At 43.5% G+C, this 18,444-nt stretch overlaps 1 protein-coding gene across 3 annotated transcripts in view; it reads right to left on the reverse strand.

Moving 5' to 3' along the window:
* The window catches only part of iqsec1b (IQ motif and Sec7 domain ArfGEF 1b), a 196,159-nt gene extending 181,061 nt beyond the window's left edge, over window positions 1–15,098 (reverse strand). For 2 of the 3 annotated variants that reach the window (XM_031567598.1, XM_031567597.1), the window contains exon 1: window positions 14,541–15,098. In XM_031567598.1, coding sequence (XP_031423458.1) covers window positions 14,541–14,824 — 284 coding nt within the window. In that variant the 5' untranslated portion in view covers window positions 14,825–15,098. The remainder of the gene's footprint in view (window positions 1–14,540) is intronic. The other variant, XM_031567603.2, reaches the window with a different exon arrangement.
* Window positions 15,099–18,444: the final 3,346 nt, after the last annotated feature.

Genomic DNA, 18,444 nt, shown 5'->3' on the forward strand with positions numbered 1-18,444 from the left:
GGGAAACAAACATAGTGGCAGGGGGGGGATTTAATTGGCTTTTGTGCTCAAATATCAACAGCGTTTTGTGAAACTGAATCACGTACTGCATCTTTAAATTGGACAAAGGAGCTTGGCAACAATGGAACAGTTGATTTTCATTTGAGTGGCTATCGTGTCAAGATACTCAGGTAGCCCACCTATTACGGGTAAAATCATTAGCCAGGACAATTGGTCGCACCAACTCTAACTGGCACAGGGACTGCTGAGGAGAGGCAAGACACTGAGGCAGTCGGTGAGTCACCAGCCCGACTCATCTTCTCATGTGACACCCAACGAAAGCTGCGCTAGTGTTCACTTTCGCATTCGATTTCAAACGAGTCAAAGTGGATGTGCCTCTCCTCTTTCACATTGGCGTCGGTTCGGGCAATGTTTGTCATCGTTTTCCACAAAACCGAGCTTTTGAGACTTTTCACGACTCAAAAGGTTAAAGGCGGAAACTACTGTTTAAGCAACTGAAAAAGAAGTGAGAGAGACTGGAGCAGCTGGCCTTAGACAGGGAATTTTTGGGAGAGAACCGACTGGCTGAATAAAAGCACTTAAGTGCTGCAGATGTTCGCTTGATAAATAAACTCATCTCTCAGGCTCGGAGCTGCTTTCAGAGGCTGACAGCGTTTACTTCCTCAAGGAGAAAATGGATGACATCAGGCCTTTATACTTTTTAAGTATTCTGGCAAAGAGTAATCCTCATTCATTTCAAGCCTTCAATTCACTTCATGTCACAATCCGCAAAGCTGGTTACATACAGTCCGGTGTTATGGGAATGGTTGCCCACTCAACAGTCCACGTTATTACAATACAACATGAATAATTTAGCGTGTCACAGGCATGCTAATGCAGATAATTGGTCTCTGTGAAAGACAAACTTAGTCACATGACTAGTTGTTGTGCCAGTTCCATACAACGCATCATATGCAAAACATGCATAATGAATCACATGCAAAGATTACCATGCCGATGAATGGCTGTTGGAAAAACAAGTATTCTGCCCTAAAGAAAACAAGGAGGAAGAAAAAACACACACACTAGGGCATTTATCACTGACCAGACACACTTGGAGAGATCCATCCAAGTGTTTTGAACCATGTACCGGTACATGAAATGATCTACTATAACCTGCGCAGGCCCAGTGCATCTGTAGACAAGATCAAAGAGACTCTTAATGGGCTTCAAGAGGTCACGTGATTGGCCCAATTAGGAAGCCAACGAGATTTCTCTTATCTCATCAGGCTAATGGCAAAACGCACATCCAAAGGTAATAAATGCAGACTACAAAGAAGAGTAATGAATACAAGCGTCACGGAAAAGAAAACACTTTAAGCTCTGTCTTTGCAGAAGGTGCCGTTAAGCATACTCAATCAGCACACTTTTCTACACTGTCACTATTCAAATCTCTACTTGCAGAATGTACTTTTCTTGCTGTGCACTGTTTAGTGGTCTACCTTTCCATACTTTGTGCACTCAACCTTTGTCTGAGGACTAACATCAACCCTGCAATAGTAATAGCTGTCTGCCAAGACCATTCGGGGTTATGGGGAATATTTCAGATTCACAAAGTAACAAAGAAAACACTTTAAGAGCGTCCAAGGTTTGAAGAGCACAGTTCTTTGTGGAATTTGAATCTAATCCCAGAAAATACCAGCAGTCATATGACGACAAAAAATTTTACTAATGTAATCTTAAATATTCCGTTACAAGTATCCAAGCCACAATTCAAGCACCAGCATCTCCTTTAAAACATAAAAAAAAAAAATACAATGATGTAACTGGAAAACAACAACAACAGTGTGGTAAACACCACAGCAATTATGTATAGCTTTTTTAACAGCTCTGCCATGTGATTTTGATAATCAGTATGGAAAGTCATCTGTGCACTACCTGAGCATTCCCTTGTGCACTACCTGAGCATTCCCTTGTGCACTACCTGAGCATTCCCTTGTGCACTACCTGAGCATTCCCTGAGATTTTAGTTTTACTTTAATTGTTGATGTGACAGAAACTCCTCTCCTGTAGCCACATGGAGTTATTGAGCGCACAATGTGTGTGTTGCGTCCTTGTTTATGAAGGTGTAAGGCATGACATTCACCCCTCTAGGCCATCCCCCAAACAGCAAATCATAGATCTGACTGGTCCTGTCAATCGGTAGACTAATATTAGCAAACCCTTCAAAGTCTCTTCAGAAGGGGTAGTGTGCACATGCAGCAGAGTGGCTACGCATCACAATGGGCCAGAGATCTGCAGCTGAGTAGAAGGGCAACAGTAGTCGTAGTAGCAGTTACGAAACGAAAAATAAAAGTTTAAAAACCTTTTCTGTTACACCCCTCTGGCATTTTACACCCACACACAGTACAATCTCTACACATTGTCCCTTTCACACACACACACACACACACACACACACACACACGAAGTCCTCGCCGTTGCACTCCAAACTGAAGGCCCAGCCCCAGGGGGCCCCAGGGACACAGGGGGACTAATCACACTGTCCAGGCAGCTGGAATTTATGGAATACTCTGGAGGGCACCGTTTAATCTCCCCGTTTCCTCCTTGATTCCTCTCCTCTGCCATCAGACGCTTCCACAGGTAATGCGGCCAAATTGAATGGGGGCGGCGTCAAGGTTCCACAGGGCTTCACCGGGCTCCTCAAGCACAAGAGAGAGAGAGGGAGGCAGCCCTAAAATCAAACTGTCACTGAGAGTTGGGCCCCGTGTTATGGATTGGGCTTGGCAATTTCTTTCCCTGGACTTCTGCGACATAAAGTGAGGATATGGGGATACATCGATCTTATTAAGTTATGAGCGTGGTCCGAAATGTTATAGATCTAAAAATGATAAGCAGGAAAGAGTGATTTTCTCAAGTGAATTCGAGCCATTACAGTGTAGGTACCACAAAAATGATTAAGTGTAGAACCTAATTCACTGCTATACTACATCCTACATCCTACAACTTGCACATTTTATATCTCAGTATATACTTTTTTTTACTATTTGCAAGCCTTGCAATTCCCTTCTTTTTTCGCACAAACTCCTACTGTGCATTCTATGTCCTTCATATCTCCAACTTTCTTCAACGGGTGAAAATAATCTTTGATATGATGTAAATGTTCTGACCGCATAAACATATAGTAGTCTTACTTCTGACTGACTCGACATGCACTACTTGTCCTTTCCATAAACAAACGGGAAACCAATAAATATCACTGTCTGCAAAATGCACTGATTGGACATGTTAAACCCACTGTGCCACGCAATCTGTGGCAAACTGAAGACACCGTGTACGGATGAAAGTGTACGGATGATATACACAAATGATGTTTCCTCCATCGAGCAGAAGAGAAATAGCCCCTGTCTGGCCAGGCATGAGTAATTTGGTATTTACCAAAATGTCTTCCTCCTCACTAGTAGATGAATTTGTTACCATGTCTGTCTGCAAACCCCCCCCCCCCCCCCCCACCAGACCGCCCTGGAAATTGAGCTCCCCTCATACCCAGCTGTGAGGGTGGGGTGTTTGGTGGAGAACCAGTCGAGCTCCTGCTTTGATCCGGCACGGCATCGACTCTACCGAATGAGCAAATGCCACGGCGAAATGAAGGGCAGGAGTCAGTCAGCGAACGCCGTCCGTTGAGCCGCAAGCCATTACGGGCTCCGCTTGCCGTCAGACGTGTCAGCACTTATGAAACACCCTCTATTAGTGAACGTGGCTCAAAATAAAGATCTGGCCGTAAATCTGGCCGTCGGCTTTTCACCCGTGTACTGTCAAGCAAGGGGTACACAATGGCCTTAACAGCTGTAATTTTTTCCGGTTTGGTTCAGGAATAGCAGACAGAGATCAGAGAGAGAGAGAGAGAGAGAGCGATCAGAACGAGAGAGCAAGAGAGCGAGAGAGAGAAAAAGAGAGAGAGGGGGAGAGAGAGAGAGCGATCAGACCGAGAGAGAGAGGGAGAGGATGGCAGTTGTTGTTGTAGTTACGGATGCAGGGGCTGCTTGTTCAGTCTATTTGAGACATGCAGATTTTATTGCAAAACTTGTCTCGCTGTGACAGCCGGGTGCCGGGTGAGGTATGACTGCATCCACAGCCGAGTGAGGTATGAATGCGTCCACAGCCGGCTGAGGTATGACTTCATCCACAGCCGAGTGAGGTATGAATGCGTCCACAGCCGGCTGAGGTATGAATGCGTCCACAGCCGGCTGAGGTATGACTGCGTCCACAGCCATTATGAAGTTTAACCGGTCGTTCTCACTTAATGCCAGCAGGAATTACATTCCTGCAGTCGTGAGAGTCGAACCAGAGGCTACAAAATCCAACCATGTAGGATTAGTTACGAGCCGTCGTTCACAGAAATGATGAGCCACACTTTTTTTTATCTCACTCCAATCATCTCCAGCTATATAGGGGAGATAACAGGTGGGTCATGATTCATGAGTATAGCCTGTCTTTTCAGTGCAGGCATCTTCTAGTGCCTTCTTAAACCTCTTCAATCTATAACCTTCCAAGGCTCTCTTTACAGATCCTTCACAAACCTACTCCCAAGCCGGGCATCGTCTTCAGATTGACTGTTGACTTCAAATTATTTCATCCTAATTTATGTATGAAGTGGGTGTCATGAGAAATGCCTTCAACTGGCTGTTGGACATACTGAGACATATCTGAGATGTTTGAATTTTCAGTTGAAGGTCATATCACTTCACGATGCAGTTGCACAGTAGGATAAATTATAAAATCTCTCCTTAGACAGCATAAACAATTTTGATTATAGATAGATCCCTTTCACATTCAAAGAACCCTTAGTAAAACAAAACAATATTTGCAATCTGTTATAATAATCCACAAAAGGTTTCAAAAACACTGCTAAAAGGCAAGTTAGAATCAGAAATGTACTTAATCATTGGGAGGAAATGACCTTCAGACTTGGTAATTTACATGATTAAGTATCATTTTAAAAACAAGATATGGTTACAAACAGCCATCTTCAATAGAAAACTGAGATGTATGCATCAGGATCTGCACTTGGCTTCCTTGAGATCTTACCATGTGGCTCTGCATGATAAGGGTTTTCAGGTGACCCCACAAGATACAATTACACAAAGAGTAGGAGGCTTAATGAAAACAGTACTGATATTATCAACACATAAGTCATAAAGGGCAATTCCAGAAACAGCCAATTCCCTTTACAATGTGCTTTAAGTCAATAAGCACTGGGGCTATATCTTGTAGATAAATGCTAATTATCTTCAAATGGTTGGTCCTGTCAACAACACAGTAACAGAGTTTCATTATCTTCAAGCCATTTCGGCGAGCAAATAGAAACTCATAACTTCAAACACCATAACGCGCGCCATCAACAGGATGACATTTTGATAACAGCCAGCTTTTTCCCTCTGGAGAGTGAAAGCGAGCCGCTCTCTCGCTCTCTCGCTCCCAATCCCCTCCCCTCGCCTGCGTGGGTCGCAGACCATTCTTCTCCAGGGCCTGTCCAGTGCGCCCAGTGGCTCAAATCCCATCACTCAGCCAGGCGTGGCATGGGCAAGGCATGGCTCTCTCAAGGTCTAGATGCGAGCCTCGCTTTCAAACTCCAATAAACATAACTCACCGTGGCAGCATCTCGCAGGCCGTGTTTTCTCAGCTGAGATGCCTCTGACAGAAACCGATAAAAGACCTTCTCCGTCAGGGTCCAGAAGCAGGGTAGTGGCCTTTCGTGACTAATAGGCTGAGTGGGCTCCAAAGTCAATGGCAAAGATGAATCAGTCAATTAGGTCTTACTAGGGGGTTAAACTGGGTCGGGGCAGTCCGGGGATCATACCCGGGACATGCGCTCTTCAACTTCATCAGGAGATGCTCATCCTCAGCACATCCATTTTCAACAATGTACATATTTTTTTTTACACTTTTTTGTCTTAATAATTCAGACAGTGACTAACACATTTCCACTCCTTCCATTCAGTCTGAAAACCTGGCCTAGATTATTTGCAGCAACTGTTATGCGGTTGTAGACATCAGAGGTTTTCACAAGGTTTCCCTCCGTCCTGTCAATGGATTTCCCCGAAAGCCACCTTGCAATGCAGATCAACCCTCTCTTGTCAGTTAGACGGCGCAGATGCCAGAGAGATTGATGGATGGCAAGGAAGGGAGAGAAATGAGGCAGAAATTGACGGGGAGACCTAATTTTTCTTCATAGCTGAATCTAAATCTGTCTGATATTCTGCTTTAGCAACATCGATTACATGTCAACTTTACTAAATGTTATTTCAGGTCAACCCAAGATTATAAGCAACTGGTTGCCTTAAAAATCTTCACAAGCTAGCTAACTGTTACATTAAGCTAGATGGCAGGCTCAAGTTCAAGTTAAACTATCAAGCTTGCTAGCATATTAGCAACGCAAATTACATTATGGTAATGCGAGCTAGTTTGATCTTCCTTAATTGATGTCTTTGTGTATTTTAATATTGTAGAATGTAAATTAATTCCCTTTTAATGTAATTATTTAAAAGACTGGTCGAGTCATATTAATAAATTCCAATGAATTTTGTCTTAATGGTAGCCTAATGACGGGTGACCAGATTTGAGTTTGTGAAAAAGAGGACACTTCGTCGCGGGGGAGGGGGCGGGGTAGTGTATACTGGATCTGGCCCGCGGGCCGGTGAGCAGAGCCGTTCGTGACTGGGTCGGGGTACGGCCGGAAAAGCGCTGCACCTCTCCTGACACTACACCGCATGTTCATGAAGAACCGGGTGCTAAATCACTCGTAGACAACCTGATTCGGAGTCTGCACTTACAGAAAGGTTTTATTGTCATCAGCTGTAGTTTTAGTTGAACACACTGCCACATTCAGAGTAGAGGGCTGTCAGCGCATGTCACAGATTGTTATATTTAATGTTATGTTTGCCAGAAAATATCAATCATAGGCCTCATTTTTAATGTCTATAAAATATAATATCTTGATATGCTGAGGAGAATAGTGATATGATATAATTAAAAGAAAAAACATCAAAGTATAATGTTTGAGTATCAGTATTTATTTGTTATATCAAAAAGGTAACACAGCATACTGTCCTATATCTAAAAAGTTGTGTTCAACTAAAATAAAAAATAAAAACAAATTGCACACAGTACATCTTAAGTGCTATCAAAGACTGCCAACATAAGCGTGAGTGTTTCCAACCTGAAACACAATTCTGGATCTTAAAAAAAAGAATAAACATTTGCAGAGCTGAAGAGTATGAAAGTAAGTTCAGTCACTAGCAAAGGAAGATGTTTGACATTTTGAAAGTGATCCTACCCATTTGCCATAGTGTAGGCTACAATCACAACTCTGCAACACAATCACACTTGAAACTACAATATTCGAATTTGGTACAAGCAAGACCAAAAATGTTCTCTTTTGCAACCATACACGTGTTTACCCTGTTGTGATCGACATGATCACAGAACAAAAATCTTGTTAACTCGCAACTGTAAAAGCAGTACATCACAACAGGTTTCATTTATTATTTAATGCTTTTTATGGCAGGAAAAGTTGTCGGGGGGGGGGGGGGAGTGGTTCACCCCTGGAGAAATATTTGTACCATTGTAGTGTTTAAACACACACTTTTCAATCATTTTGAGATGAAAAGGAGCACAGAAATGCCTAGATTACAGGTCGCTTTAAAGCTATAGCCATAGGCTAACCAATACCGAGGTAACAGCCTACAATTAAACAAGATTATTACAGAAATGAATGGCACTCTGAGACAAATCCCACGAATCGTTGTTTGTCAGCATCAGCAAAACGTGGTTTTGGTGTACAAACCCGCCTAAGTGAACTACTTATCCTTTTACAGGCAGGTAACATTTACTTATATCACAGAAACCCAGAGACAGCTTTAGCCGTTGGCGTTTCTGATATAAATCATGTCCGCCTCGTAGCAATAGAACAATTTGATCGGCTAGTTGCCATGATGTGTCTGACAATCAAAATTACATTTTCTATTCACTTTCTAGAACTGAGGACGTGGCGAAGGCTTTGAAGAGTGGAGCTCAGACTGAAGCTTCACATAGAATGAAACATGGCTTCCTATGGCCCTGGTGGTTATAGAGGTTTGTGTGTGTGCAAGATAGATATATGGAGAAAGCTGCAATGTTCTTCCCTCTTAAAATGCAGTCAGTTTTAAACGCATACAGATGGTAACCTGCGTAGCCTATATGGTCATTTCTTATATCTTGTATATGAGCCCTAACTGTGATCGTTCAAGGTTAGTGCTAATCTTCGGATTCTCCGCCATCTTGCACACCACACTATGCTTGGGATAGAGTATATCCAGTATCGAGTGTATTGACAAGGTCCTTTGGAGGACAATTAGAAGGACTCAAAGACTGGCAACAAGGCCCTCTTTCTTCAAATATCTTCGTTCAAACCAAACACTTAACTAAGAGTAGATTAAACCTAATCAAACAGAACTGGCTCAAGGCTTTGCCAGCTGAAGGCTTTATGGCCTTTTTAGTAATTCGGCACTCGCTTTCTTGAGGAATGTCATTACAGAAAAGACTAATTGGGATTGTCAAAGTCAGAGAGGAGAACAACTATGCGGAACACAGTTTCTTCTGGGATAATTCCCCACCCGCAGCTTTCTCCCTCTCGAGCCCCAAGTAACAGATAGCGCTCCCCGTTAGAAAACCTTTCTTGCGCTGAGTAGGCCCCCGCCTGAGCAATGGCCCTGTGAGAGATGACCTCCATTTACACAGCTGATAAGATCCCACGGACGGTGATCGCACGGACGGTGATCCCACGGACAGTGTTATCACCCTTTTACAAATGAAAGCCAAAGGCCTGATGCCGTAAATCCTAAAATGCACTATAAATACAGCACAGACTCATGGAATTCAATGCAAATGTCAGTACATCACTTCTACATATATGGAACCATACAACACAAACAATGTTGCACGTTTAGTTGAGCCAGGCATATTTTGGTGAGGAAAGGCAACAGGCCTATTCAATGTGCCTATTTAAAGAGATAAACACATTTTTAATAACGAACTCCTAACAGAAGGACACATATTGGTTGCCTGTGCCTCATTCATTCTTGAAAGATAAGATTAGGCTTTTTTATTTAAAAACGAGAGCAGTGGCAACTGGAGATGATATTTAGTTTTTCATATTTCTCTTCCTGTTGCTATATTTCATTTGCTGTCATAACTGGTTTGTTGTTGCGGCATTCATGAAAACATCAGAAAATCATTCCACACTGAAAAACAGACTAGGCCTTGTTACAAAAGCAATCAGCAAAGTCATTCATGTAATTATAACCAAATTAAAAGCACTGCACACTTTGAATACATGCATATGGCATGACACAACTTTTTGAACTCCATTGGAGGAAATATAATGCTAAATAAAAGAGATCACAGATGTGAGTTTCAATTTGCATTGCGTTCTACACCAGTACACAATAATCATCCTATGCTTCTCTGCCACAAGATGATCTATAGTGAAAGCCAATTCACCATAGAATCAAATTCTGATGCCACTAAGCACAGTGTAATGTTTACCGGTTGCGTACGGGACACACAATAATGTCCAAAGAGAACGGGGAAATGTTGTTCTGTTGTCAGTACAAGTTCAGTTGGGTTTCCTTCTCTTCAAAGAAAAAGTTTACGTGTCATTTTGTTTACAGAACATTTTGTTTCAGTGAGCAACCACTTACATCTAGTAATCAGTCATTCTTGATGTAATGATGAATGGGAAGTGTCACCAAATGTTCCATTCCCATCACTGGACGTATGCCACACAGCTAGACAGCTCCACAACTGGCTATATGAAAATCACAAAGTATTCCAGGCACGATCTTTAACATCCACTGCCTAAAATGCAACAGGAAAATAGAAAAGGAAAGAAAGCCAGATCATTGAAGTGATGGGGTTGTAGGTCATGCACATTGGTGCTCCACAATACTACTGCACCTAATATGTCCAGATGAAGAGAATACATCACAAACACAGACTGTGTTACGGCGTGGAATATAGAAGGAAATCATATATATATATCATATATACAGTATATGAGTTTATGAGATAAGTCTAAAAGTCTCTGACCATCAATATTTATGTTGACTCTCCTCTCTCTCTCTTTCTCTCTCACTCCCTCTCTCCCTCTCTCTCTCTCTCTCTTTCTCTCTCTCTCACTCCCTCCTTCTCTCTCTCTGAACAAGACCACCCAAAGGCTCTCTCTGACACTTCACTGCCAACTGAGATGGTTGACATTTCTCTCTCTCTCTCTCTCCCTTGCTCTCTCCCTTCCTCTCTCTTTCTCTCTCTCTCTCTCTCTCTCTGTCCTGTATGTCACAAGCTGCACACACTACTCTAGCCCAGGGGAACACAACACATTCTTATTCAAACAGTTAATTACCCGGCATTCTGGAAATTGCAGAATGCCTTCCTCCGAAAGTCCGAGTGGCAGGTTGCTGAACCTGAACGAGAAAATTTCAAGCCTCTCAAATTGCATCGCAGCTGACAGGAATGAAGATGATACTTTATTATACAGCACATTCGAGGGCAAACCTCACGCTGTCTTCAATATAGTGGATGATATTTGTCTGTTCTAGTTCCCTGTAGGCCTGTTCTGCAAAGAAGCAATAAAAAACACAAAAGCATAATGACATTGTGTGCGAGTATAATACTGCCTCTCCCACAACAAACAGGCGCCAGTTAGTGTGACAGCTAAGACAGAGGACGTGGCAGAGGTTATCGCTTGATAAACTGTCTCGTGAGAGATCCAGCCTTCAACTTCATGACAACACCGTGGCAGTTCTGCGACTAACAAGGTGACAGGAGACAGCTCCGTTTAGCTTTTATGGCCCCTGTGCGCACTACCCTTTCCCCGTGCTGTTGATATGCAAGGGAGCACGCAAGGAGCTCCCCCCTCCTGGACAGCAGGCGATTCTGAAGCGCATCCGGTCCCGACCTGGTCCGGACCCCGCGACTTCGACCCGGATCAGAGCCCGGTCTGCGGCAGCGGTGGCGGCGGTGGCCAGCTGCTATCTTAGATGGCTGGCCTAAGCCAAGGCCCGGGATTGCCGGCGTGCTGTGGTCAGCAGTAATGCGAGCGCAGGAGCTGACGTGGCAAACTGTACATGCAGAAACATGAGAGGCAGCAGTCAGTCGCAGCGACAAACCCCTGCGGCCTCCTCCACAGCTTCACCCGTCGGGGCGCTACATCATTGAGTGCACTTAAACAAAATACGCAAGTCATAATTAAATGTAACCCCCCGTCCCCCCCACCCCAGTTAAATCACTGCAGGTTCAGTGGTAGACTTATGCAGTGGTTGAACAGTATCTTGCAGCACAGGCCACCAGTCTGTTCACATCAATGGGTGTGGGGGAGGTCACAGAAGGCAAGTTATGACTTATGACCTGGCCACATCCTCTCAGAGGCACGGCCCGCTATCAGGAAGGAAGGCACATCAAAAACAAAACCCACAGAGTTGTCTCTTTCTCCTTTCGTCGTCCCTCTTCGTCCCTGCTCTAGTTAGAAGGGAGCTTGAGACAAATCTTTGTTCAAATATAAACTTCGGATTCCAGAGAACAAAAATAGAACTATAGTCGATTCAAGAATGTGTCCCTGTTTCCCCTAACTAAGCTATAAATGGAATGACTGTCATACTGTCAATGCATAGCATCTGAGCTCTCTTAAGCAAGATGATGTGCAGCCACTTTAACATAATCACAAAAGCAAAGCAAAGCTAAACATTTTCCATCACTCTTACAAACAGTAAATGATGGATCAACAAGGACCCCTTTGAATTTGCTGAAAATGCGTATTAGAGTTCAATACTTGATTTTGAGACTGAAATTGAGTGTAAATGAATAATAATAGCCTGTGCCCCTAAACAACCACAGGGCATGATAGAATGCATAAAAGCGATCTAATGCCAGTGTCCTCCCAACATATTACTACATATTCAGTTAACAAAAAGACAACGTCTGATCCTGGATCATCATTTTTTTTAAGTGTTGTACACTTGAGTCCAGAGGTTTTATTTCCACGCATGATGCAGCACTTCATCCATGCTGCCGACTCCATGACAACAACCTTGTCTACCAGCAGGCTTTCCACAGTGAGACACCCTCACTTCTGACACCTGAGTGTTGAGGCGCCGATGGCTGGCATCGGACTCTGGTACTGGACCTGGCCCTGTACTGGAATGGACCGGGGCTACATCCGGCACATGTTCAGCTGTTTAGTTTGCTGCGGAACACTCTCAGGACTTTCTGTCCATCACCCCCTTCTCTAACGCAAGGCGTAGGAATCAAAAGCGGAGTCATCAAACCTCACACACAGAGAGCAGCTGACTCTGAGACAAATCCAGTTCTGATGACATCCACATCAGACCAGGTTCCAGGTCCAGTTTCTAAAGCCATATGCTGTCTAGGTAGTGCCATTGATTGGCCATGCCATGCCCAAACTCATTTTTATCACAAGTCAACAATAAGACATTTACATCACCATACAGTCAAAACTGAGTCATCTGGTCTACTGTAGAGATATGCTTTATCTGACTGTGCTGAATTTCAAGAGATGCTGAGTCTGCGAGAAATGAAGAAGTTCGGAGTTTCACTTCATGAAATATGGACCTTAATGAGGAAGGTAAGGTAATTGTTGATAAGAGGAAGTTGATCCCTCAGGGACATTCCGGAATCTAGGTGGAACTAAGAATACCGATTAGATTGGCCAGTCCTAGCCCTTCTGCTTTTATATGGTTTCATATCAGAGAGAAAATTAAACGCTTTAATTCATTAGATGTTTGATCATCAACAGATTATAATGAACCACTTAGACAAAAAAAAGCTTGTTTGTTTCCATTTACCCTTTCAGTTGTGTTGTTTTTCTAAATTGTGCAGGTTTGTGTCTCTCTTTTAACTAGCTAAACTACTGAACCCTGAGAGAAAGCACTGACAACTCCAACCACTGGATCTGAGAAGTCAGGGTGTAAAGAGGCAAGGCTTTAAAAAATTGGGTATTCTCTAGGAAGACTGCAAGTCAGATTACACAACTGGACAGCAGTTCACTGTATCACAAAGGGATATATTATATGGAAGAAAAAAACACTCCCATATAAAAGTCACGGACGGAATTTCCTATAAGCCATACGGCATTATATTGAAAAATGTACAGTATCACAAGTACCTTCGACAGGGCATTAAGCACAGACGGCTCAGGGACCACATTTGATTGTGGTCAACTGTACGCTCCGTACAGTTGACCACAATCAAATGTATGCGCTGCTTTACACCACTGCTGCTAAAAGCTTACACTGAGTCTGCATTCCATAAAGATCCTGAATGAATACGTGTCTGCAATATATCCTTTAAAAAGACTACTGGCACCGGCGCAGGGGAGGAAGGACTGGTGAAACCGGAGGCATTATCATGATTATTTATATGTAATCAAATAACAACAGATTAGTGTGTTTAAGATTTCTCTGGTGGCGAGGGCGTTTCAGAGAAGACAATTACGAGGGGATTTGTGAAAAGGAGGATGTCCGCTAGAATAACTCCACCACTCAAATGTTCAGGCGCGTACTCATGTAGGCTATTCTTGGGTGGGATGTGATATGAGCTCAGTCACATTTGAAGTCCAGAAACGTGGTGAACTGTTAAAGGGTGCGCAATGACAGGACGGAACGGCGCATGATAAAATGTTCCAATGTATGGAAAATAAAGGCTATATTAGAAATAACATAATTAAAATATTAAACCGCTAAATCCTTTGAACAGTACAAATGGCAATATATGACCACCGCCCCCCACTAACAAATTACAAATGTATAAGCCTACAGACGTTGATGTGTGCAGGTTCCACGCTCTTTGGCATAATTATAAACACATACACGTCCACCTTATTTGTACTTCTGTATAAAAAGGCAAATATAATGCGCAGAAAAAATCACTTCGTCCAACCTAATACGACTTCACACCGTATCCTCTCTGCAGGAACACTAGTATCTCCATGCGCGTATGTGCCCATTAACAAATGACACTATACGTCCATGGTCCACCGAATTGTCCTGACAGAATAGCCTATGGATACGGATACGCACACAGTAGTAGACCGAGGAGCGTAATTCCCGACAGTTTCCGTTAGACTATTATCTTCTCCTTTACGCAATATACTGTAAGCTACTTGGTACAGATTTGAGCAGGGCTGATCTGATCTCATTCACTAGAGGCAATATTCAATTCCGATTCATTTTACCATTAAATAGTTTTGTTGCTATTAGGCAAATAGTAATGTAATGTAATACCCACAAATTACATAGCTGACCTATCTCAACAATTGTTGGCTACCACACCAGCCTACGATCCATGGAATTCCCTTTACTCAATATCAGTCAGTGTAATTTCGAAAAATACGCCAGCGCGAAAATCTTACCCAAACTTGAAAGCGGAACATAGTATAGGTAACGGGAAGAGTTACCTCACATATACATGTATCGATACTGTCATGTTGAATATGAGCGAGGACTTACTTTTCCTGTATAACATTTTCTTTTATCGCTCCCAGCGTGGAGTGACTGTTCCCCTGTTGGAGTCTGCAGGTGGCCAGGTGTCTCTGGTGCTGGTCCTTCAAACAAGCATTTTCTTTGCAAAGGTCGGTTACTTGCTGCTCGAGCTCCTCAATCCGACTCTTTTGCGTCTCTAACAACTCCTGTTGTGTTTCGATAATTTTATTGAGCTCCTTCAGGTATTCCACCGCCTTGCTGGGGTTTTCGGTCGGATTCTCCATTTCGCGATATGACTGTTGCCCGTCCATGGGCTAATTCTCCCCGCTCAATTGGTTCTACGACCGAGTGCCGTCACATTCCAAGTCGGTGCGCTTCCTTCGCTCCGCCATTGTTTTTGTTTAGTGGTGACTGGGCGAGTAAAGAAGTTGGCTTGGCGTTCGTGAGCTGCAGCGCGCCGTCCAGAGGCTCTGCACCACAATAACTAACCTCCGTACACCACACCGTGGATGAGAAATCCACTTAACCCTTTCGTGGCACTACATCACACCATATGTCACATTTCTAAAGTCAGGGCATTTATTTGACAGTTTGTGATCATATTTCAGGGCTACTGTGTGCCGATACGTATGCATCAGGAATAGTATCACGTGTGTGTTCTATTTGTACGATGTTATTGGCCACCTCTGCAGACCAGCTCCTGTTCATTCAACAGGTATGCCCACCTGACTCGCCCGTGACGCACCCCCAAACCAAACAGAACTGTCTGTCAAAAGTAAGAACATTATAATGCAAAGCAGTTTGCAGTGTGAATTCCCTCTCTCTCTCACACACACACACACACAAATAGGAAAATAGATCTCGTCTCCGTGGGAGTCATATAATATTCAAGCGCCATTCTCATTGTGTCAGGGAGGTTTGTAATATGTCTGAACACTAAGCACACAGGCACTGATAGCTCCAATCACTCGACAGCTTTATAGACAGTGTGGATGGATGATGTCGTCACAGAGCAAGGTGACGTGTCAGGCATGAGAAAACGAATCAACCAAATTCCTCTGACTTTTAAAGGGTTCAACCTTTCAGCTATTGCCCCTCACATGCACATACAAACACACACACACACATAGAGAGAGGGTGCTTTATCCATAAATAGTACCAGCAAGTGTATGTTTGTTATTATAACAATTGAATAACTGTGTACAGCAGTTGTGATCCTAAATAGCAATGGACTGCTGATAAGCACACTCACTACCCTCTGAAATACCCCCTTCTCCTCACCGTGATTCAGTCATTGTCACCTATGTAGAGGAGGCATCAGAATTCATCCTGCTCCAAGAGAGGGCTGGAATATATGTGGTGATGTCCCAAATCACTCCTAATTGCGCAAGACAATGAAATATCGTGTGCCTCTTGAGAAACAGGGAATGGTTGTGCGTCTTGACACAGCAGTTTTAATTAAATCATTTATTCCCATTCACAGATATAATGACTTTACACGTTCTGCCATCCGCGCACATAACATGTAAATGAAACTAATTTGTATGAGAGTGAGAAGTCCCTGATGCATCTCTCTCTCTCTCTCTCTCTCTCTCTCTCTCTCTTGTGCCCCTTGAAGAATAGTGTCCTCTGGTGGTGAAGTTTGGACATGGCATCTTGGGGCCAGTGGAGGTCCACTTGGCAGCTGATTGGTATCGATCTGGATGTAAGTTGTTAGCGGTGATGTTTGTGAGCCTTTCATTTCCATATTTTGTAAGAGGGCATGGGTCTGTGAAAGGATGTTTGGGATATATTGGGTCTCCATACATTACACAAATAGCAGTTCCTGTATGATTCTACCAACAGGTAAATTACATGAACAAACACATGCACATATATAACCACACATACACACACATATGTATAAACACACATACACATGCATAGGCATGCGTGCGCACGCACACACACGCACACACACACACACACACACACACACACACACACACACACACACAACAGACACGCACACAGACAACGGTCTGCGACTCCTGTGCCCTGTGTATGACGTGACACCGCCACCCTCTTTTCTTCTGCTGCACCCCTCTCCTCCTGCAGATAGGCATCTCAGCCCTAATGAGGCAGAGGAGCAGAGAGAAAATGTGCATAATTCGCAGCAGCCTCTGTGATCGCAGAGAGATGGAGGCATCTTCAAAGCCAAGCCAAAGATGACAGAAATGGTGTCCGAGGTGCAGCAGCACAGGAGAGAGGACTCTCTGTTCTGGCAACTATTTTTAGACTCCTCTGTTTTTCACTGATTCCTCTTAGTCCTTCTAACTTTTACCCCATGAGAGGTGGAAAGAGAGAAAGAGAGAGAGATGGTTGTTAAGAGATAGCGAAAAAATAAAAGGAAAGAGAGACTTTTTTTCCGTCATCATTTTTTGTCGCTTTTCGTAGTCAGTATGCATACCCCTAAGCTACATTTCCTGCTATGAAAGTGAGCCATGTTAACCACTCAAGAATGTCAGCCTTGATTAAACGTATGCTGCTGCATGTTGCATCAAATGAGCAAAAACATGGCCGTTTAGTGTGTAAATCACGCCATCGTACCTGATTACACAGTTGCTTTCGTGTGCTCTGTCTGCATAATCTCTGCTTGGGAGGAGGTGAGCAGTTGGTTGGCTGTTCTTACCACCCGTCGAATAGGCTTCATGAAGCTTGGGCTCCTGAGCAAGGCATCAAAAGCCTCCCAATGTTACCGATGAAGGTGCCATTTAAGTACAATTGTCTAGAGCAGGTAATGACACAACAGGGGAGAAGTACAACCTCCTCACAAATGGGTAAGAGAGGACGCGGAGAAGGTGTGGATGTCAGGTTTGTGTCGGATTCACTGCAATTCGATCACATCCCCCTATCCCCATAAACTGTCGCCTTGAGAGAGTGGGATTTCATTCTGGATTGTGCGTGTGTGTGTATGTGTGTGTGTCTGTGTGTGTGTGTGTGTGTGTGTGTGTGTGTGTGTGTGTGTGTGTCTGTGTGTGTGTGTGTGTCTGTGTGTGTGTCTGTGTGTGTGTCTGTGTGTGTGTCTGTGTGTGTGTGTGTCTCTGTGTGTGTGTGTGTGTGTGTGTGTGTGTGTGTGTGTGTGTGTGTGTGTGTGTGTGTGTCTGTGTCCTGACAAAGCACTGTTCTCTTGATAGCTGCAATCATCTCCCCCCATCTATGCCATACATTCCAGTATCTCAGTCATTTTTTAGGGCTGGAGCTTATCTTCCTCTCCTCCTCATCTCCCTCTCCTGTCGGCTCCTGTTCAACAATGTCACCACAGCCTCGTCACAGCACGTCCACCGATGCCTTCTGTTAGGGCCTGGACAATTGTCCTCACTCCGTCTCTGTACCCAGGAGACATATCCGTAGATCTCCCTGTCCGCCTGCTCTTTGCCAGTCTATGCCCCCTGTTCTGTCTCTCATTGTCAGTCTTCTTTTGTCCCCACAAAATCACTGTTTCCACCCAACAGTCCTTTATTGCCACTTCACTGGTGTCCTTCCCGGAGCACAAGCACCTGTTAGTTCCACAGTGACTCACATAAATGTCACTTGTAATGCAAACATTAGCCACCGTGAATTTCAATAGAGCAGTGTTACAAGTCAATATAATTCATGGTGATTGTAAATACGTTTACAGAGCAATAGAAAGCTATTCTGTAAGACAATCAGAGATGGGCACAATTAAACCAAAAGGTATTTTGTTACAAATTACAAATATTTTCTCATCAAATGTACCAAATGAAAAAAGTGAGAACATTTATTTAATTAAAATACAAGTAATTTGTCATTTGAAAATACAAAAATACATACAAAATCTTAAACACTATTTTAGGCATTTAGCAGATGCCATTCTCAGGAGCAATTTTGTGCAACATTAGAGCAAGCTAATTTCCTAGATTTTGAACTT

The sequence above is a fragment of the Clupea harengus genome, chromosome 5 (genome assembly GCF_900700415.2).
Source record: "Clupea harengus chromosome 5, Ch_v2.0.2, whole genome shotgun sequence".
NCBI classification, from domain to species: domain Eukaryota; kingdom Metazoa; phylum Chordata; class Actinopteri; order Clupeiformes; family Clupeidae; genus Clupea; species Clupea harengus.